The sequence below is a fragment of the Centroberyx gerrardi genome, chromosome 16, assembly GCF_048128805.1.
Source record: "Centroberyx gerrardi isolate f3 chromosome 16, fCenGer3.hap1.cur.20231027, whole genome shotgun sequence".
NCBI lineage: Eukaryota > Metazoa > Chordata > Actinopteri > Beryciformes > Berycidae > Centroberyx > Centroberyx gerrardi.
In genome coordinates, this window is record NC_136012.1 from 7,920,849 (window position 1) to 7,943,125 (window position 22,277).

At 44.1% G+C, this 22,277-nt stretch overlaps 1 protein-coding gene and 1 long non-coding RNA gene across 2 annotated transcripts; one reads left to right on the top strand and one right to left on the bottom strand.

The window, feature by feature from the left end:
• Nucleotides 1–3,602: 3,602 nt before the first annotated feature.
• On the top strand, nt 3,603–15,844 carry scyl1 (SCY1-like, kinase-like 1). Its single transcript, XM_071927125.2, has 18 exons — nt 3,603–3,741; nt 4,496–4,636; nt 5,692–5,814; nt 5,928–6,154; nt 6,484–6,574; nt 6,828–6,983; nt 7,492–7,650; nt 7,799–7,906; nt 8,365–8,478; nt 8,603–8,758; nt 8,977–9,165; nt 10,305–10,380; nt 10,718–10,915; nt 11,867–12,015; nt 12,144–12,233; nt 12,909–13,226; nt 13,580–13,658; nt 14,030–15,844. The coding sequence occupies exons 1-18, from the start codon at nt 3,634–3,636 to the stop codon at nt 14,152–14,154; spliced, it is 2,607 nt and encodes an 868-aa protein (XP_071783226.1). The 5' UTR covers nt 3,603–3,633; the 3' UTR covers nt 14,155–15,844.
• Nucleotides 15,845–17,071: 1,227 nt separating this feature from the next.
• On the bottom strand, nt 17,072–22,027 carry LOC139933096 (uncharacterized). Its single transcript, XR_013507246.1, has 3 exons — nt 21,959–22,027; nt 17,712–17,793; nt 17,072–17,157 (listed from the first exon to the last, which is right to left on the bottom strand). It is a non-coding gene; the product is annotated as an uncharacterized LOC139933096 (long non-coding RNA).
• Nucleotides 22,028–22,277: the final 250 nt, after the last annotated feature.

Here is a 22,277-nt window from a genome sequence, read left to right on the forward strand (position 1 = left end):
GTGTGTTGTGTAGGTCACTCTTTGTTTCAGATCATTCTCGTCTGTCCACTCCGATCTCGCCTGCCTCTGAATGCAAAGCATCTGTGGAAGCTGTCAGCGAATGAGTGTGGCCCCTGAATGAAGTACCAACCCTCTGTGCGCTTGAGCTTAAACCTGAACCCCGACGTCCTTCGCAGAAGTCCCCCTCTGTGTGCTGTGTATGCCTTTCTTTCCCTTTTGGTTTCTTAGGTCAAATTGCTCAACTTAAAAATTGTCTTGAATTGGCATCTGGGATGGCCTAACCGTGTGATGGAACTCTGAGAATCCAGTCACATTACAATCAAGAGCCGCAAGCTTGTCTTGCTAATTCAGCATCACTGCAGTCTCATGGGTGCTAAGTTAAGTAATTTCGGTTCCCTTGATTTTTCTTTAACATACCATGGCTTTAATGTGTAACATGATACGTTGCATGCACATCAGCTCTGCATAACATTTTGATTACATACTTCACAACATAATGTTCATGAAGTCGCTGTCAAACATTGCAGTAGATTTGGCCGGGGTTGTGGGGCGGGGCAACGCACTCTTTCTCTTCCTTTCAGATTTCTCTTCATTCAGCTTAACTCACTACTGAGCCAGGCGACTTAACCCCCGCAGGGACTCATGGGATGATGATTCGTGACTTGGTACAGCCGACCTCTAGGGTAAAACCTTAAAAGCCTCCAGGAGTTGAGCGTCATTGAGGAAGAGTAGCCTGCTGCGGTATATGCTGCTGCGACTGCTACGTTAGTCTTGGTAAACAGTAACCATATTGACACAATTTGTCATATTGGATGAGCACTTGGGGATAAGTATCGGGTTTGCGTGGGAGGGGGTGGGGAGGCATAAACTCTCCCTCTTTTTTTTTCCATTACAGCCAAAGTTAACCACTTGCAACCAAGGCTCGACCGCCAGTTCGTTTGACCTGTGAGACCGGACGAGTGTCACTGATAAGTCACATATTTGGGGAAAAACGGCCCGAGTATCGCCAGGGATAATGCTGGTATCATGGCTTTGTAAACATGGAAACTTAATGGACATCGTGGAATCATTAATAGTCGTGCACCATGCAGTGTCGTTCTGGGGATTGCCGGGGATTGGGGAAACCAGATGTCTTTTTCTTCTAGTTTCAGCCTCGTGACCGAATGAAATCTTCAGGTGGTGACAGGATAGAGCAGCCAGGTGTTGAGGGGTTTTCTTTTCCTGGAGGAACAAACTCCTGGGTTGTGTTCCTCCAGGTTTTGCTTTTAGCCCTTAGTTACAGCAACAACAAAAAAGCAAAAGACCCCGGTGGTGGCACTCCTGACTGTCAGGACAGGGTTCAATTCCCTGCGGTGTCTTGCTTTTTAGTATGCTGTATGCTAATTTATTTTAGTCAGTCATGGATCAGGAGATACCATTTCATGTAGTAATGCTAAATAAGTTATCAAGCCACAAGGCACTGAGTGAAATGTAGTCATATTGTAGTAATCAAGACACACCTTTTGAACCTCGGGTTGTGGGCTTTATAGCAAACTGGAAGTCTTTCACTAACGTTTAATTCCCTTCTAACTACCATAAATGTCAAATTAATCCCGCCCCCCTCCTTACAGTCTGGGATTCTATATTGGTAGAACACAAAAATCATTAGTTATGAGTCATACATGTATGTTGTGTTGTCTGGTCTGGAAAATAAACTGACTGCTAAAGATTGTGGTGAATGTTGAAATGTTCTGTTGGTGGGGATGCTCAGTCTGCATGCATATAATCTGAGATTACACTTTGTGTTGGGCAAAGTAACCGCAGGAAAATAAACTTTATAGAATACCAAAAATAAAGCCTAGATCAAGTTAAAACGGTGAGCCTTTATGTCAAAATGTAGAAATTAACATGAATAAAGTTATGACAACTTTTCAATGTCTGCCCTTGTTTTTATATCAAATGTTCAAAAATTTGTTGACATTTGCTGAAAACAAAATTGCACACATTTTATTTCTTACAACCAAAGAATCATGGATTGCATTGAATTCTACATATAAGATAGAAGCCTGTAAACAGGCCCGTTTCACATTCTGTATTGAGAAATCGGTGCATTACAACTTCCTGTTGCCAGCTATGGCCTTCACTAAATCGCTCTACAACCTGCCCAAAACTTTTAATTTATTACATTATGTATCTAGTGCTAGTAACCATTACAATTTAGTTGTTTTTGTTGGATTGGTTTGTCAATAAGTTGCAAAAAGGGCCTATTGAGTGGAGAAAATGAAGCATGTAATGTGTCATTACTATTTCTTCAACAATCAATATTGGATATATATTATATTGTAAACATAATATTAAACAATTTATTACATGGCTAAAAGTAGTTTAACACTGGAAGAATGTAATATTTGAATTTAAACCGCTGTGTGCTCTCCCCTGTCCTGACCAATAACAGCACCCTTGGTGACACCTGGGTGAAGCTACTTGAATTTGTAGATGACACCAGGTTAGTGGGTCCAACTGGTGATGATGACAAGTCCATCTACTGCAGAAGTGGCCAGACTGGTGTGCTGATGTGCCAACAACAACCCTCACTTTGGAATGGGATGTGTTATTTTCTTTGCACAGTGCACAGTTGTTAGATTTCAACACAATGTCATTAACAGATCTTGCTTTGAAAAGCAACACAAATGTGTGTTGTCCCAAAAACGTGTTTAAATAAAATAGTACATTCTTTTTATCTGTAAACAGAGGATGCTGTTCTTGTGTCACAACCAATCCTGATCCCATTCTACAGCTCCATCTTTGAATGTTTCCACTCATCGCTTATCATCGCCTGGTGTGGCTCTGCTTCCTCCTGCTCCAAGGAAAGACAGCAACATGTCATATGAACAAATGGAAGTTGCAGTTCGTTGCCGGCTGCCCTCTATATAACAACTGCATGAAGCCAGAGCAGGCAAAGGGCAATGAAAGTTGCTGTCGACCCTGCTCTGTGTGCCCTGTGTTTTGATTGTGACAAATTGCAAGAGCAGCTTTCAGCAACTGTTTTTATAATTGTTCTCACATTACATTCCCTTAATCGCATTGAAACAAGGCTGAAACTGCAGTATTGGTGTACCTTCTGTGAATAAAAGTACTCCTTTACAAAATCCTATATGTCTGTCTTTCCTTGCAGATCAGTACTATCACCTGTCATAAGTAGCCTAATAGCTATAATGATAAAGGCCATATGTCAGTGACACATTCTGAAGAGAAATTCAAGTCATCAAACCTTGCCTGTCTAACACAACACAAGTAAGTGATTGACCAGGGCAAGAAAAGCTTTTCAAGCAACCAGCCACAGTGACAGGTGGACTCTGAATTTCAGCCAAGTTAATTTCTCAGTGGCAAAATAAGTTTTTAAAGGAGGGCAGACATTACAATTTCTATTCCTGTATATTCAGTCCTTACTTATGTCATTGTTAATATGATGGACATACAGGTGGCTTAACCTGAGCTTAACCCATTTAACCTAGAACGGAACCAACGTGAGGGAACAAAGTTTTTACGGAGCCGTTTAGGTCCGTGCCAATAGCTAGCTAGCTTGCTAGCGAGCTGTTAATTTTTTCCTGCTGCTGTGTGTGTGTGCTTGATGCGGTGTGGAGGAAAGAGGAGATGTGGTCCTTTTTTGCCAGGGATCCTGTCAAAGACTTTGCTTATGAACTTCTGCCAGACACCCAGGAAACGTCTGGATTATGGACACTTCATCGGGGGAAGCGAAAGGTAAAGAGAGGCAAGCAAATCACGACCGAACCACCGCTAGCTAGCAGAGGTAGCCGGCAGGAACTCGCTTCGTTACGGGGGCCTGTTAGCCAGCTAACGGGAGTGTTTGTTCGCTACTTTGATTTAGCCACTAGACACGACGCCCGGCTATATTTTGCGTGCTTATTTGTCAGATGTGTCTATGTCTTTCTCGTCTATTCTGATGATTGAATGTCAATGTTGATCGTGTATAATATCAGTCGTTAGGCTGTGTGTATTTATTGCTAACGAAGTTAGCACAGGCTTTGTTTACTCCGGACAGACACGTATTTCTCGCCACGTCACCCCGTTTTAGCCAAGTTAACAACTGTATTTACAAACGTTTGAAAACACATACTACATCGAATTAATAAGAATTTCCGTGTGTCAGCATTGATGTGGCATGTGATTGGCTTCACATCCTCACTCTCCTGTAATATCAGTGAGCAGCTGGATCCTGGACTGTCAGTGTCACCACATCACTGCAGGGCCAGATAGTTGCATGCATGGGCAGCCAAGCACCAGTTCCTGTTCACACCATCGTGAAGGATGTTAATTGTATTTCCTCAGAATATACTCTGGTGACAGGCTACTACTACTGTGCACTGGTCTTACATCTCTGTTTGCTTTGACTAGAACACCAAGCATAAATGTTTGTGGGAAAGGTTTTGACTGTCATGTCATTACTATGAAGGATTATTTTCACACCCTATATGCCTCCATCCCATGTCCCCAGACCAGTGGAGAGCCGGTGTCTGTGTTTGTGTACGAGGTGGCTCAGGGAACAGAGCAGCAGACCCAGCTAGCCAAGGCTGCCTTCAAACGCATGAAGACCCTGCGCCACCCTAACATCCTGGCCTACGTGGATGGATTGGAGGTGTGTGTGTGAGAGAGAGTGAGAGTGATGAGTGGTTTTTGCACCCACCCATATTAGCTCTACACACACTACCATTGTCTATAATGCTCAAAGTAAACTGTAAATCAGCTTGCTTACAACCCATGGTTTGAATGGTCTAGTGAGTAGCCATGTGTGATAGCACAAAATTAACATGTAATTACCATATCATCAGTGTCTGTTTTCCACTATCTCCTCTTCTCTGCATGTTGGCTTTCAGACAGAGGTGAGTGTGAATTGGCTGTAGGCCTATGCAGGTGTTCAGGAGTTAATGTGTGTGCAATAGTTGTAATGAGTAGTGTACTACACAATAAGTTTGGAGTTATAAAAGCACCCCATTTAGTAGTCCAGTTATGTTCTCAGTCTCATACATGCAAGCCATTTGAAATATCTTAAAAATAATATTAGCTCCCGATATTTGTAAAATCCACACTTTAAATGGTTACTATCAAATCACTCCAAACATCACAATTGATACTCGCTAGCAACTCCTTGACAATGTTGCTAGCTTGCATTGTCATCATTCTGAAGATGTTAAGTGGTTTTCACACCCACTGAAGCTGTGCAACCATCTGCAACTTACCAAAATTCCTTAAACTATTAAATTTCTCAAGGTAAAACCCTTTCAAGCCGACCCTTTCCGAGCTGTGGTTCAGTCGCTACAGTTAAGTAGAGCTGGGTAAATAATTCAATATGATAATTTATCATCTTATCACTTTCTGTTGTATAACTTAACAATAAAAAGCAAATACTCATTGAAATCTCTCACAAAATGAGATCTGCTACAAATTGGGGAATATTATTTGAAAAATAGTTTTATTTTACTTTATATTATCATGCAGTACAATAAGAACATCAAATTGAATATTGATATGATTTTGCATATCGTCATATATTGATATCAAAATATCTTATGATTACCGTGACATTAATTTTGTCCATATCGCCCAGCCCTGTAGTTCAGTAGCATTGCAATGCAGCTGGAGCTATAAACATGCCACAAAATGTTGCTAATCTTGCTTACTGATGTCTTGCAGACAGAGAAGAGTCTGTACCTGGTTACGGAGCAGGTGACCCCCCTGGCAGCCCACCTGAAGGCCCAGGCAGAGAAGGGCGGCTCTGGGGAGCTGGAGGTCTCCTGGGGCCTGCACCAGATAGTGGTGAGGAGAGGACTGGAGCACACAAACTGATACTTGCTTTGGATGGTTCCTTTGTCAGCATCCTCTCTCTCTGTCTCTTTACCCACACTTCTCCTGTGTGCCTCCTCCAACAGAAAGCCGTCAGTTTCCTAGTGAACGACTGCCACCTGCTCCACAACAACCTGGGCGTGTGGGCTGTTTTTGTGGACCGGGCCGGAGAGTGGAAGCTGGGAGCCCTGGACCATGTCGTCCCAGAGCAGGGCGACCCCAGTGGGGCCTCGCTGCCAGCTCCCAAGGCTGTCTACCCCGACATGGAGAAGTATGACCCACCGGAGACGCCCAACAACACCGGAGAGAAATGGTGAGAGAGAGATGGGGGTGAAAACTACAAAGTGAGAGGAGGAGGTTGAAAAAGTGTGTGAGAGGAGCAAACTAGAGTGACATTATGAAATGGGGAGGAAAAAGGAGGGAGAAGCAGGAAAATGGGGGGAGGAAGAAGAGGAGAAATGATGAAAGAAAGAGGAGGTTTAGAATGTGACAGTACCAGATAAGAAATACCATGTAAAGGTACCTAAATGGGGTGTGGAGGAGATGATATTGCACCCATTTTCCTTATGAATCATCCTATGCATTTGAATTGAACTCTGTGTGTGTGTGTGTGTGTGTGTGTGTGTGTGTGTGTTGTTCCAGGGCAGGGGAAGTGTGGCGGCTGGGCTGCCTGATCTGGGAGGTGTTCAACGGGCCACTGCCTCGTGCCTCCTCCCTTCGCTCCCTGGGAAAGGTACGTCATCCAGCAGTTCCCGCTCACTATTTCCTGCCTGTCACCATTATGCATCTCTAAGAGTGGGAGAACCCCTGTCTTACCGAACCTCATGAACACAGCAGTTGCTTTTTTCACAGTTGCTTTTTTCACAGTTGCTTCGCTTATAGCCCAAAGTTATCCTTGTGACACGTAGAAGATGACGCGGTCATGTGCTGAGAATAGTGAATGGTGTTGTTCACAGTGTGGTGTGCTGTCCTCTCTGTGCCCCCAGATCCCCAAGGCCCTGGTCCCCCACTACTGTGAGCTGGTGGGGGCAAACCCCCGCGCTCGCCCCAACCCAGCCCGCTTCCTCCAGAACTGCCGAGCCTCCGGAGGCTTCCTTAGCAACAGCTTTGTGGAGAGCAACCTCTTCTTGGAGGAGATCCAGGTCCATACACACACACATACACACATAACCAATCATGTATGGTGGTTTTCACTCGGTTTTGTATCAGAGCCCAAAGCAGACCTCTTCTGTAAAGTAAAATGTAAAATGTCTATGCATTGCTACAAACCAGGCAGAAACTACAAGCTGGTCACTACTGACAAGCAGCAGATGAACAAAATATATTAAGATTGATTTGTTTCTTGTTTCTCATTTCTTTTAAATGTGAAAATGAAGGTTTGGTATAATAGTTGTCATAGATTTGAAAACATCTCCCTAAATGATCCTACATAGTCGTTTTCTACCTCATCTCTTTTGTGTCTACCTCTCTCGCTTTCATCTCCGCCATCTTTATAGAAAGAGTTCTGCCATGGTTGATTGTTGGAAAAAACTCACATCTAGGAACTAAAATCTGACTCCAGACCCTTCGGTGTCAAAATATTTTAAGATTAATGTCCAATTTAAGTGTGTTTTTTTGTCTTTGTGTATGTCTGCCTGTCTGTGTGTTCAGATCAAGGATCCGGCAGAGAAGCAGCAGTTCTTCCAGGATCTGAGCGACAACCTGGACTCCTTCCCCGAGGATTTCTGTAAACACAAGGTCCTGCCGCAGCTGCTCACCGCCTTCGAGTTCGGCAACGCCGGCGCCGTAGTCCTCACACCGCTCTTCAAGGTGAGGCTTTGGGACATTTTCACATGATTTTCAATTTCAGTCGGTATTCCAGAGCACCTTGTAGCCACTCAGATCCTTTCCAGGAGTAAACAAAACCGTTATCCCGTTATCACTGACCCCTTTCCCTCTCGCTCTCTCTGTCTCCCAGGTGGGGAAGTTCCTGTCAGCAGAAGAATACCAACAGAAGATCATTCCGGTCATCGTGAAGATGTTTTCCTCCACAGACCGAGCCATGAGGATACGACTGCTGCAGCAGGTACTTGCCACATGTCAATGGCTTGTAGATACTGTGTCCCTACTCATGCACAGTGCTTTCACCTAGCATGCACGCCTCAAATGTAGTCATTTAGAGGCACCTGAGAACACAAAGGTCATGGAATATAATTGAAGGATTTGGAGCCCCTGACTAAACGGCTGACTGTAACTGAAAAGCCGACTCATTGTAGTAAATGATTTATGTTTTATCCATGTCTCATAAGAAAGAACATGAATGGTATGAATATTTAGCCTGAATGATCTGTCTCCTCTCATTCATTAGAAACACTGCATTTTAAAACGCCATACTTATCCGTCCGACCAGCTGTCCCAAGATAGACAGGGAACAAAAACCTCAGTGCTAAATGGGACAAGCGGGACATTAGTTCCCCAACTGCTTCTTTTCCCCAATATGAAAACATTGATCTGATCTATCTATATTTCTCCTCTCTTCCTCAGATGGAGCAGTTCATCCAGTACCTGAACGAGGCGGCAGTCAACTCCCAGATTTTCCCTCACGTCGTTCACGGCTTCACAGACACCAACCCTGCCATCAGAGAACAGACTGTTAAGGTAGGATGCACACTCACACCACCACATATCAGTAGTTACACCATATGATTTCTATATGTTTTAGTTGTCAGCCTGCTGCATCCATTGCAATTCTCTTTCTGCGTCTGTCCCTGCCATCCTGCAGTCCATGCTGCTGCTGGCTCCCAAGCTGAACGAGACCAACCTGAACCAGGAGCTGATGCGCCACTTCGCCAGGCTGCAGGCCAGAGACGAACAAGGCCCGATCCGCTGCAATACTACCGTCTGCCTGGGCAAGATCGCTCCCTACCTCAACGCCGGGGTAAAGCACACCTGCAACACTCAGACTCGGGGTTGGAAATACACTTGTCAGTGAATCAGTTGCAAAGGAAAATGATGTTGTTATATTACGATTAATAACCACATGCATTCGGTTTCATGTCACTACACTTGAGCCGCAAGATCAAAGCATTATAGATTCAGTGTAATCCCAGCATCACAAGCCTGACTGATCAAGCACTGACCCCTCTCTCCTCGCAGACTCGACAGCGCGTGCTGATCTCGGCCTTCTGTCGAGCCACCAAGGACCCCTTCCCGGCCTCGCGCTCCGCCGGCGTGCTGGGCTTCGCCGCCACGCACAACTTCTACAGCGTGACGGAGAGTGCCGCGCGCATCCTGCCCACCCTCTGCGCCATCACCGTCGACCCCGATAAGACCGTCAGGGACCAGGTGAGAACCAGTGATCAGGAGGCGTAGGGACTAGATTGTGTGTGGTGTGGCCTTTACACTCAACTGCAAAGTCATTGGTCAGGAGAATAAGGAAACGTTTTGCTTCTGTCAGCTGTTTTCAACATCCTGTTTTTTCCTTATGGGGTGAATTTGCAAGTAGTACTACTAGATGTTTCACTCATTTGTCTAATCACTGAAAAAATGGATGTCGTCAAAGGATAAAATCTCTTCCTTCATGTACCTTAAAGGAGAGGCTGACATGGGTGACTTGTAGGTGCCAAGTGGCCAATCACCACAAAGAATAGGCTTATCATTAGGTGGAGGAAGGAAGTTAGAAAAAAATGCATGTGCAGCACACCACAAAAATGACAAATCAAACAGGATTAAGCCTTGTGAGGGGAAAGTTACTTTTAAAAGTAATTGGTTACTTTACTTCACCAAGTTACTCTTTATTAAAAGTAACTCCTTAACTTTTGTATTACCCACTTCAAAAATATGCTATAGCAATATGGTTTGTGCTGCCAAGTGTGTTGTCCATCATTGGACAACAACCCTTTTTTCTGCTTTTTTTAAATGTGTGTTAACACAAATGAAACGGTCTAAAAGAAAAATAAAAGTAACAACATTCAAAACTTTTGAAAACTATTGTTGGGCATTTTAGCCTTCATTAGATAGTGAACAGCAGAGTAAGAAAGACAGCAAGAATCAGAGGATGTTGGCCAAATGTCTGCAAGCTAGGCAAGAGCAACCAGCTGGTCATTGCTGACTCACAATCTTGACAGGTAGGCAAAGTTTTATGGGATATTTGAATACTGATAATTCTTTTCGGAACCGTTGCTGGCATATGCCTATACATGGCACACTGGTTTGATGATTTAGCTTAAAGCAAGGCAGTAATGCAACCCCAGGTGAAATCACTGGACAGGACGGGGAGGCCAGACGTATCTTGTGCTGTGATCAACTCTGCCAATTGCCTCTCCTCAGATTACCCGTCTCTTTCTGGGTTATGAATTCAGCCTTGTACGCAACCGCAACCTTGCCTCATTTGCTCTGAATGGAATGGAATTTTGTGTTGTCACTGGACTGTGCTGCTTTGTTTCTGCTCAGTATGTGTTCTCCTTCCCTCCTCCCTCTGTCAGGCATTCAAAGCCATCAAGAGTTTCCTTTCCAAGCTGGAGACGGTGTCAGAAGACCCAACCAAGCTGGCTGAAATAGGTATGTAACACACTAGCACATTGTGTTGCAAAATCCTATCTCCATAATTATGTCCTATTCAGCCTGTAGCCTTTGTACTTGGTTGTCTTTACGTAACTTAATTTTCAAGGCGAGTGAAAACAAAGCCAGCGTTTAGTTTTGCTGTTGACTGCAGTATTGGCAGCAGGATGAATGCACATATTTTGTGATGTTCTCCATGATTTAACAACACTGACATTTGCACTTCCAGTTTCAAGTGCTGTGTCTAACCAGCCATGCTGGTTGCGGGACACAGTTGGCGATCTCTCCTGAGTGGAATGTACTCATTTGAAATCCTCTCCCCCGTCCCGTCCCGCAGAGAAAGACGTGGCCTCGTCCGCTCAGCCTGCAGGTGGATCCTCTAGCTGGGCGGGCTGGGCGGTGACGGGCGTGTCCTCGCTGACCTCCAAGCTGATCCGCAACGCGCCGGGGGCGGAGGGGGGCGCGCCGGGAGAGAACAGCGTCACAGCCCAGGACACCAGTCCCACCAACGCTACTGATGGAGCACCTGCCCCTGGTATGGAGAAGGGGGGGTATTGGAAGCAATTTGATTCTCTACCTTTTTTTCCCCTACATAAAGTGATGATGGATCTCTAATGGGGAAAAATGCACTACACAATGGATCATTATTGGCTATCAGCAGATAAGGTTTAGCACTCAAACAGTATTAGCAGTGAAATAGTGGTGTTGGTTTGTTTACAGGGTATCTGTGGGTCCTTAAAAAGTCTGAAAGTCTTAAATGATCTTAATTTGAAGAATTCAAAGTATTAAAATTCAATTAAGTTATTACAGGTTTTATTTCACCATGCAATGACAGGTTTCATTTGTGCTACATGTCCACTGTTAGATTAATACAGAGCAGGGTGAGTAGTACAATGTTCTTTTGTCCCCATTGCATCTGCTTGATCAAACACAACTGGGCATCACGCCCTGTAACGATTGATTTCCTGTTTCCTTTTTCTTACACTAATCATTTTAAGCTTCATTAGCTACATTTGGAAGTAGGCTGCGTTTGCCCGATGTTTCTTTATTTTGGTTTTTAAATTGGTCTTAAATTGAAATCCAGGTAGTATTACGTAGATCTCAAAGGTCTTCGTTTAGGCTTTTTGAAACCTGCAGATGCCCTGGTTTCCAATTACAGAAAGCCATTTTCTTCTTAGTATTTTAAATGGTGTACTGTAGAGAGACAGGACAGAGAGCTCAGAGAGAAACTATATATAGCAGCAGAGTTGGGACCTCTGCAATCCTAAGGTAAGTCGGATAACTATTTGACTTTCCTTCCCTTTTTATAAACGGCATCCCACCCCATAGTAATACATGGCTGTGTTGCTCCAGTGTAGGAGTGTGCATATATTTGGTTACTAATCCTTACAGGACTTGACAGTGTGTAGATAACACTTGTTCAGCTGCTGTTGTTCATTCTCTCTCCTCCATTTTTGCTCTTCATCTCTGTGTTTTTCTATCGCAGGTTCTGAAGCTAAAACACCGCAGGCCTCTCAGACTCACCACGCTGCCTCTAGCCGTGCCAAACAATCACAGACTCCGGAAGTGACAGACAACGACGAGGAGCCAACAGGAGACCGCTGGGATGAGGAGGAGGACTGGGGAAGCCTGGAGGTAGTGCGGCGCCTCTGATTTGAAAGTGAAAATGAAATATTCTTATTGAGAAGTACACATTTTAGATTATAGTGTTGCACAGTCGTAATGTAAGATCTCGTAAACTGTTGACACTTTTTTTCACAAAGGACCCAGAGAAAGCCCACACAGACCCAGATGACTGGAACACCGACTGGTCAGGCATGTCGTCATCCAAAAAGAAGGCCACTGACAGAGGAGTATGTGCTATTATGCATTATATAATATTACCACTACTGATAATAATACTGTTACTACTACTACCTGTAATACTGCAAATCTGAATACTACTACTACTACTACTACTATTGTTACTAATATTAAATCTACTATTACTAGTACTAATAACTAGAAGGCACTTCGTTGCCTCCGCCAACACTGAAACACTTAAACACTTAAAATTTAAGTTAAATTGATTTTTTTCATAGTTATGGCTAAAAAAAGGATAATCATCTAATGGTGGAAATCTGAATCACGACTAAAATCTAGTCAGTTGATTATCCTGCTGAGGTAGTAATAATAATAATAAAAATATATTATCTAGGCTTGATGCTGGGCAAGTGTCAGATAACTTTTCCTAATACTAAAATCCGATGCCAGCAGCCACATGTAACATTGTCAAAAATCAAAGTAAAGTGACTTGAATTTTCTGTGGTTTTCACGTATATACAAGAATATTTGCTCTTTCAAATGGATAAAAACAGATTATAGCTCAATCGATTTTATATAAAGACCCACAAGTCTATATTGTCGGATACTGAAAATCATACTTTAAATACTTGTTTTCAGCAGTGGAAAAAATAGCTTTTGGTGCATCCCTGTACTGTAATCCGCTCATCTCCATTTCGATCCTTCATCGTCTGTCTAACCTCCAGGCGGGCCGGTCGTCGTCCTCCGTGGCGGTGAAAAAGCAGAGCTCCGACTGGAGCAGCTCGGGCTGGGACGCTGACGACAGCTGGTCCAACGAGAAGGAGGGCCAGGGCCAGAGTTCGCCGGGCGAGGAGGGCTGGGGCAACGACTGGGGGGAGGAGGAGACGGACACGGACTTGGCCGATAAGACGCTCCCCCTGCCGGAGGGTGTGCGGCTCGCCAGCGAGTACGACTGGGGCAGCGGCGGCACGGCCCAGGGGGGCGGCCAGAACGACTTGTTTGCCAGCGTGTCCCAGAGAAACACAGCCGGCGCCACCGCCACGGTGAGGAGGAGGGAGGAGGGATGGAAAAGAAAAAGACAGGGAGACAGATTAGATTAGAGTAGATGAAACTTGAATGAGAGGAGGTGAATGAATCAGAGGTGGAGGGATGAGAGGGATGGAGGAGAGAGAGGCTTGGTGCTGTCAGACCTAGTCGCTTGTTTCCCCTGAAGAATTTGCTTCAAAAGACGAGACAAGAATGACCAAAGTCTTGGTTTAAATGAGGTGAAATAGTGACTACTCTTGATGAGAACCTGATCTATAAGGAAGGGGAACGTGGACATGAAGGGACAGAAAGACAAAAAGTTGCAATCAGGAATGGTGAGGAGAGTGTGTGTGTGTTTTCTCCCCGTCAGGGTGGAGACGGCTGGGGCTCGGAGGCGGTGGGAGACTGGGGCGCTGAGGAGAGCTGGGAGTCCGTGGACGGAAGCCAGGGTAAGCGTCTCTGCCTGCCTCACTCTTCAGACACATGGGAAGCTGTACTGGCTTTAACTTGAAGCCTGCATCATAGTCCATGCAGATATTTCACACCATTGATTGAGTTGTTGTATGCCTACTGGCCTTAAACGGGGGTTACATGTACAATGCCATTTTCAATTCTCTGTCATATCACAAATCCTCCACAATGTTGCGCCGAGCAAGGCTGAAAAGCACCAATGATAAAGACACACTGCACTACATGTATGTCTAATTTGGCTGATTTGAAAAGATTGTGCTTTTGGGAAAACCTCATTAAGTGTCTTGGAGGCTTTCGGGGAGGATGTGTGATGTAAGGCGGCCGTCGAATAACTCGTCTTTTCCACCAGGCCTCAGCAAGGCCGAGCTGTCCAAGAAGAAACGGGAGGAGCGGAGGAAGGAGCTGGAGGCGAAACGGGCAGAGCGCAAGGCTGCTAAAGGTCCTCTCAAACTGGGCGCACGCAAACTGGACTGACTGGGACAGGAGGAAAGAGACGAGGGTGGGGAGGGGAAGGGACGGATACGGAGCGCAATGACTGGACCCTGACCCTCGGGGACGGAGGGAGCGCAGGGGGCGTAAGGGGTTCGACATTCCTGGAGTAAAGGACCGGTGAAGAGGACGACGCTGTGAACCCGTCTGCAGTCACGAGCACGGAGGCTGCCGGCTGGCTGAGCAGAGGAGAGTCGTACTGTTGCTCAGTAGATGGCGCTCTGCCTTGTGATTCTCTACCTTTCTAATGGGTGAAGGAGCTACGATCCAGTGCTTTGTGAATGCATTATTGTGGATGGGGGGGGATGGCTCTATCCTTACAGAAGAGAAGGGTTGAAAAGAAAGGTAGAGGCAGAAAAGAGCAAAAGAAAAGGTAGAGAACCAGGCAGCAGCAGTGCAGCAGCACAGCAGCACTCCTTGCATCAGAGGCCCGAGTTGATCAGACTATCAGGGGAAACTGCGCATCACACATTTTCCCCCCTTTCCATCTTTTTTTTTTAAATACATAAGTCACAAAGTTGCAGTTGTAAAGTAAATGTACATAAATGGTGCATCTTGTCTTAAAATGACATGAAGAAATGACACTTTTTTTTTTTTTTTTAATGGAAAAATATATATAGTAATATACCAGAATTTCAGAATCAAATGTGTATTAAACTGAATGTTGTTCAGTACACATGCACACACACACACAAAGGATATGAATGTTTTAGTTCAGTTGTCACTAACTCCAGAATTAAGACTTTGTGGAAGTCTGTCCATGCATGCACTTGTATATGTGTGCTTTACCAAACGCTCTTATGGCAAGGAACTTCAAATGTGTTCAGTTTACTTTGCTCATGGTACCACAATACTGTATTTTACTGTACTGAACCATCCTGACAGGTGACACATTTGACTGCTTTCAGGGCTGGAGACGAGTAACATGCATATACACTAGAGCCATAGAAGAGCAGTCAGGCCAGTGAAATAAGCAGCCAAATCCAGGCTTTAAGGGGCAATTCAATCTGTGTTTTTACATGACTCTGTCTATGTATCCCATGAGGTGTGGTGGTGGGTTTACAGAATGGAAATAGTTTTATTTCATGTTTCCAAGGTCTCATCATGCCATTGTACCTGTATAATCCTACAGATCCCACTAGAAACCAATGGAATCACCTGGGGAAATAAGTTCTGCCTATCAACAATTGTGTGCAGTGTTGGGTCAGGGTGAAGGAAATTTAACTTTCCTTTTCTCTTTTATTTGTGCCTTTATTTGATTGCAGATCTGTTCTATAGGGTCGCGTCCAAGCACTAGAAATTCAGGTAGAAATTCCACAAGTGGACCTGAAATGTCTCATGCCACCAGATTCTGTATCTTCATCACTTACGTGATCACAACGTGACCCCATAGCCCCGGTCTCTAATGGATATGGTATTCTAGGCCTGGTGTTACCTACCATATGAAATGCTGTATAGATGGAACACAGTCTGCATCCATCACCATTGGAGCTAATGGCCTTGGCACGGGGCGGTCAGGTAAGGAGCTGCGCTGCATCACTCCTAATGCTATAGTGAGGATGGATCCTTAATATTGGGTTCCTTGATGGAAGAATGGCCAGTTGCATTATTTTACAGAGAATCCAAAATATGTACCATGTGAGCTACTCTAAAAAAATAAAGAAAACAGAACTAATACATATTGCAAGTTTCTTTTTTAAAGGAAAGGCTGTCTATTTTGCACATAATGCCCTTTCTCCTGTATAATGGTTAGTCTAAATCAATATGATATGGCTCATAAAGTGACAGGATCAATAAATGTTCAGAGTCTGATGCATTTACTGAACTGATGTCAGAGTTGAGCTCCAGTGAGCTGCATCAAACCATGTGGTGCCTCCGTTAACACAATTCAGCCTTGCAATTCATGGGGGAAGTCTGTACTTCAGCAGATATGCAGAGAAGATTGTTTTTATTTGCTGGAATAAGGAAGAAAAGTGGAAGCATGAGAAAGTTGAAATCTAGCCATCCATCCTCAGAATATGATACAATATTGATATGCAGGGACACCACATAGCAAAGCAATGATAGTCTGTTTTCCATCATGGAGACACTTCAACATAAATATATTTTTCCTTGCTGCCTTGAAATTAGTGCTGAATAGTTTGGTCAGTTTAGTTGTTCTAATGTAGTAAAGCTCACTGAGTGAGCCTAAGGCAATATCAGCAAACGTCTGATCAGGTTAACAAGTGTTTATTAGTTGAATCCACTAATTGATGAACTGCACTCCAGTGTTATGTATTCTTTCAATAGTGAGGTTTTTAGTGTGAGTTGTTCATGCATGGCTCACAAAATGGTTTTACTGCTGAGAAGTAAGCAGCTGACTCTGGAAAAAAATGACTATCGTATAAAATGTCTAAAGGTTTGAAGAGTGTTGGGGGTAGGGATTGATCTGGATACTATTTTTCATCATGGTTATTTGGTTATCATGGTTATAATGGTCAATGGTCATGCCATTATTTATTTATCCTATTTATTTTTTCTTCATTTGAAAAAGGTTTTTATTGTGTCTCAAGTTCAGGCCATCAAATAAAAGTGAACAGAAAATTGATTTTAAATAAGTCTTCCCATTTTATAGACTGTACAGGAAGTTGATAAATTCACCGTAGCCACGTTCAGCTGACATACTTGTCTCTGTGTCGCTCTCTTACTTACACACACACACACACACACACACACACACACGCAGAGCTTACCGCTGACCATTAGTTATTCAGTTTTCTGTCAAATATAACAATGTAGGAACGATACCATCCTCTGTCTAAATCAAGTCTCAATCTGTCTCAATCACATACTTATCCTATCTATATTCAGCAACATGTTAAGACATGTTTTAGAGCTGCATTATATAAATAAACTTATCATTGGTGGCGACGACTCTCTCCACGTCCTCCAATGAGTAGGAGCGGAACTGCGGGTGAGCCAGGAGGTCCTCCACAAACAGGAAGCCATCTATGGATGAGAGTTGTCATGGTTACGGTCACATTCCATCAGCCAAGCAGCTTCATATCAGACTGATGCAACATAAGATTCATTTGCCGGATTGTAAAACATCTATCCAGGCACAATCTGGCATGAAGATAACCTTTGACCCCTGGGGCCACAGTCACAGAACTAATAATAAGAATACCAATGTACAGTAGGGTTAAAGGTCAGGTCACATGGTCATGTAAATATTTAGTAAGACCCAAAAAAGTAAACGGGTACCAAATTATCACATCTAATTTTAGACATTTATTCCTGAATTTCCCCGAGGGGATTAATAAAGTGCTATCTTATCTTATCTTATCTTATCTTACCTTATCTTATCTTATCTTATCTTATCGGTAACTTCAACTATGGCTCCTAAACCAAATGGCTCAAATGTCTCATTAACTGTGTAGGTATTAAATTGAAAAAACAAAACCGTCTTAGACCCACGCTTGCCATCAAAATAGTGTCAGAAGCAGTAGCAGCAATACAAAGTGATCTTGGTGTTTACCTAGACCAGTTTGTGAGCGTCTCACCTGCACTCATTTGAAGAGCCATCTGGTTGGCTCCATGGCGCAGAGCGTAGGACATGGACTTTGACAGGCGGACATCTCTGTCCTGGTAGAGGAGGCACAACTCATAACAGACACACTCAGCTCTAACTGTCTGTACCACTGGTCTAAATACACTCCCCAACTTCGTTTCCACCCTTGTTTGTCTCTTTGTATGAAACTATTGTAGTTTCCCATGAGTTCAGTTCACTTGTTCTATCTCTGTATGCTGTTCTCCATAGATGTAATAATAAAGACTTTGCTGAACAACACCTAACCAGAGAGAGGCTCATTTCTTCAGCAGTGGATGTACAGAATAGCGATGTGAATGCAGCTTAGTGGTTGACATCAGACCCACTGCAACAACTAACAGAGAACTGACCATTAGTTTCTTGGTCAGACAGTTTTCTGTCAAATATAACAATGTAGGAACGATACCATCCTCTGTCTAAATCAAGTCTCAATCTGTCTCAATCACATACTTATCCCATCTATATTCAGCAACATGTTAAGACATGTTTTAGAGCTGCATTATATAAATAACTTATTTTTGACTAAAATGTCAGATGAGACCTTATTATTCCAAGGTCATGATGTGACATCAGGATGAGGTAAATGTACCACAGCAGTTCCACTTTCATTTCTCAGTTTGACAACAGCATTTAAATTGCAAAACCACACAAACAATTGATACGATAAAAACATAAAAACAACTTTAGATCCAACACAGCTTTGATATTTTCTCTACATCATTGTATGTCCAGCTGTCTTAAATCCTCTGCATACAATGTTGGCTGTAGAGCCACTTACAGAATGAAAACAATACAGGCGGTGCATTATTTTTAAGATATCAAAGGTGATATCTTTTATTAAGGGAAAATAGAAGGTAAAGGGGGGAGGAGGTGTCAGGAGGTGGGTTGCAAATGGGTGGTGGGGTGTGTGTGGGGACGGTGGGTTGGAAGAGGGTGTAGTGTAAGGGTGTGTTTGTGGGTGAGGAGAGAGGAGAGGGAGTGAGCACAGGTGTCAGTGTGCTGAGGTTCTTGGCTTGAAGCAACTCAAGCGGACTCCATCTTCTCCTTTTTCTTCTCCTTTTTTTTCTCCTTCCCCTGACGGGTAAAGAGCTTGATGAATCTTCTCATCATGGAAGCCTTCTTGGGTTTTTTGGGGAGTTCTCCATCTTTCTCTCCAGATCCTCCCACCTCTGCCTCTCTGTTGGTGGATTTGAGGGCTTCATCTTCCATCTTCTCCTTCTTCTCTGCCTTGAGATCGATGGAGAGGTTCTGCGTGGTCAAGGCCTCCTCTGCATGGAGCGTTTTCAGCTCTTCATTTTCTTTTTGGAGTGCCTTCACCAGACTCTCCACCTGCTGGAGCCTCATGGTCTGCTCACGGTGGCTCAAAGCCTTCTCTTTCTCAAGGTTTTCATTCAGATCCAGGAGGGCCTTCTTCTTCTGGTTGAAGGCTTTCTTCTCCTTAATCTTGAGCTTGATAGTCAGCTTTTCAGTGATCAAGCGGAGCTGCTTCTGGAGCGTCTTCATCTTCTCCATTTCCTGCTGATGAGCGTTCTCCAGCTCATGGGCATTCTGAAGCTTGTCTTTCCACTCCTTCATTTCCCTACGGAGCTCCTCGTTCTCTCGGCGGAGGATCTCCTCTTTCTCTGCCTGAAGGTTAGTGGCCTGCTCTCTGAGCCCCTCCTTGTCTTTCTGGAGGGCCATGATCTCCTTCTCGCAGGCCTCCAGTTTTATGGCCTGCTCCTTTGCTTCTTTGCGGAGCTCCTCGTTCTCTCGGCGGAGGATCTCCTCTTTCTCTGCCTGAAGGTTAGTGGCCCGCTCCTGTTCTTTCTTGAGAGCCATATGGTCCTTCTCGCAGGCCTCCAGTTTTATGGCCTGCTCCTTTGCTTCTTTGCGAAGCTTAACGTTCTCTCGGTGGAGGATCTCCTCTTTCTCTGCCTGAAGGTTAGTGGCCCGCTCCTGTTCTTTCTTGAGAGCCATATGGTCCTTCTCGCAGGCCTTGAGTTTCATGGCCCGCTGCTTTGCTTCTTTGCGAAGCTTATCGTTCTCTCGGCGGAGGAACTCCTCGTTCTCTGCCTGCTCACGTCCGCAAAAGGCCTTCTCTCTCTGGGGAAGACTGGGCCACTCCTTTTCATTCAGGAGGGCCGTATCCTCCTCGCAGGCCTTGACTTTCATGGCCTGCTCCTTCCTTTTCCTGCGGAGGTCCCACTCGTTCTCCTTGTCTGCCTCGGACTGCTCACGTCCGCAAAAGGCCTTCTCTCTCTGGGGAAGACTGGGCCACTCCTTGTCTTCCTGGATGGCCAGATCCTCCTTCTCGCAGGCCTTGACATTCACGGCCTGCTCCTTCATTTTCCTGCGAAGCTCCTCGTTCTCTCGGCAGAGGAACTCCTCCTTCTCTGCATGAGGGTTAGCGGCCTGCTCACGTTCTTTCTGGAGGGCCATAATCTCCTTCTTGCAGGCCTCAAGTTTCATGGCCTGCTCCTTCATTTTCCTACGGAGGTCCCACGCGTTCTCCTTGCCTGCCGTGGACTGCTCACGTCTGCGAAAGGGATTGTCTCTCTGGGGAAGACTGGGCCACTCCTTTTCATTCTGGAGGGCCATATCTGCCTCACACGCCTTCAGCTTCCTGGCTAGCTCGATGGGATCCATGGTCTCCTCATCGTGGAGCTGTTCTTTCTGCTCCATGTCTTCAGAAGAACCTTCTCTCTGAGAAGGCCTCCAACAGTAGTCTGTATCTAATGGTATGCTGTCTCTAGTAATATCCTGTATGCTCTCTCTTCCCGTAGTACTCTTTCACCGTCTTTTCCCACACAGAGCCTCGATCGCGGTAGCAGCCTCTTTTATAGGCTTCTACTGGCGTTCCAATTGCGTCATTAAAAAAAACGACGTCATCAGGCAGCGTGAAAGCCAATTGGTTGAGAAAAGTTGGCAAGATTCGAAAGATTCCAAACAGGCCACAAGCGCTATGCCCCGCTGTATTTCTATGGGCAAAACAAAAAATAAACATTTTCTGTGGTTTTTCTGTATTCTGATAATTTATGTGAAATGTATATGCTGTAAATAATTTGTCGTTACCTTTTCACAGTTATCAAAGAACTGCATCATCATTCAAATGTTTTTTTCTAACAAGCTAATTTAGCAAACACGTTCAAGAGAGGAGTCATGCTCTCACTTGAAGAAAAAACATGTTAATGATCATGCTGTTGTTTGACAGCCATGAAAATGTAACGTCAAATTATTTACACCATATACATTTCACATAAATTATTAGAACACAGAAAAAGCAACTACAGGAAAAGTCGATTTATTGTTTATTGTAGGGTTTCACACCGCACTTTGCAGGCGTACGTGGCCTTTATGCCGCGTCATGGCCATTCGTATCAATTTGCAGTGAAATTATCATATAGCGCTAACTTTATAATGTTAATCATGCCCAAAATATCCATGGCTTCTAACCCCGCCGCCCAGTTATGTAAAGACAACCCGCGGTGTCAGCAGTGTCATTTTTTAGGTCGACATCAGAAATGGAAAATCTTAGAGCAGAAATACTTAAAAAGTTCATAATCTGGCATCAGAAGAGAAAAGAAAGAGAGGAAAGAAGAAAAGCAAAGGGACAGTTCCACTTTGCTGAGTTACACTTATTTTTTTATTTTTTTTTAAGCAAGGTGAGTCTATGGTCCATGTTAGCTTAATTTTCAGAAGCTACACATCTTCACAAGATGAACAAAGTTGTGTGGTGCAGTACTACAACTACAGCTATTACTACTGCTACTACTTCTACTACTACTATTACTACTACTACAGCTACTAGTATTACTTGCTACTGCCACGCCAAGGATGGAAGTAAAGGATTACAATTACTCTTGCTGCTGTAACTGAGTAATTGTACGTTTTTGAGTATTTTCAGTAATCAGCCATTTTACTTGTACTTATTTATGTTTGACTGAAGTATTTTACTTTGTTGTTTTTGATAACACATTCGTTACAGAGTACAGATGTTGTAGTTTAGTTTCTGCATAAGCATCAGAGACATCTGACCAGTCAGCCATGAAGAGAAGAGTAATCTGGTTTTATTTTGTAATGTGTTTTTCCAATTCATTATTTTTAGGCCCTTGACTACACCAGACCCAAGAGTTAACATCGCCCGCTTTTATAAACCACTGACAGAGGAGTCAGAAGAAGTAAACACACAATATCACTCTTTATGAACATACAGTCTCTCACCTCTCCACCACGATTTCCTCTCCTTCCTCTCCCTCCTCTTCCTCTTCCTCCTCCTCTTCTGTCACTGTCCATTCCAAGGCAGCTCATTCAGTCAGTCCATGGCATGGATCTGTGCTTTGAGTTTATAGCTGTTGTAGAGCTATATATCTTGCAGCAAACTGTTTTCTATGTAGCAGTCGACACTTAATAGCTCAAACCCATTGCAAAAGATCACTTTTGATATCCAAAACTGTCACGCTATCTACAAACGGACGAATATGGTGAGAGGGGGTGAGTTAACTTGTGCATACATGGGCTTGACAGACAGGCAGCTAGCTGT

Coding starts and splice junctions, on each gene's coding strand:
- scyl1 (XM_071927125.2), top strand. CDS start 3,634: ATGTGGTCCTTTTTTGCCAGGGATCCTGTCAAAGACTTTGCTTATGAA. Junction 12,016..12,143: donor AGGACTGGGGAAGCCTGGAG/GTAGTGCGGCGC, acceptor TTTTTCACAAAG/GACCCAGAGAAAGCCCACAC. Junction 13,659..14,029: donor GTCCGTGGACGGAAGCCAGG/GTAAGCGTCTCT, acceptor CTTTTCCACCAG/GCCTCAGCAAGGCCGAGCTG.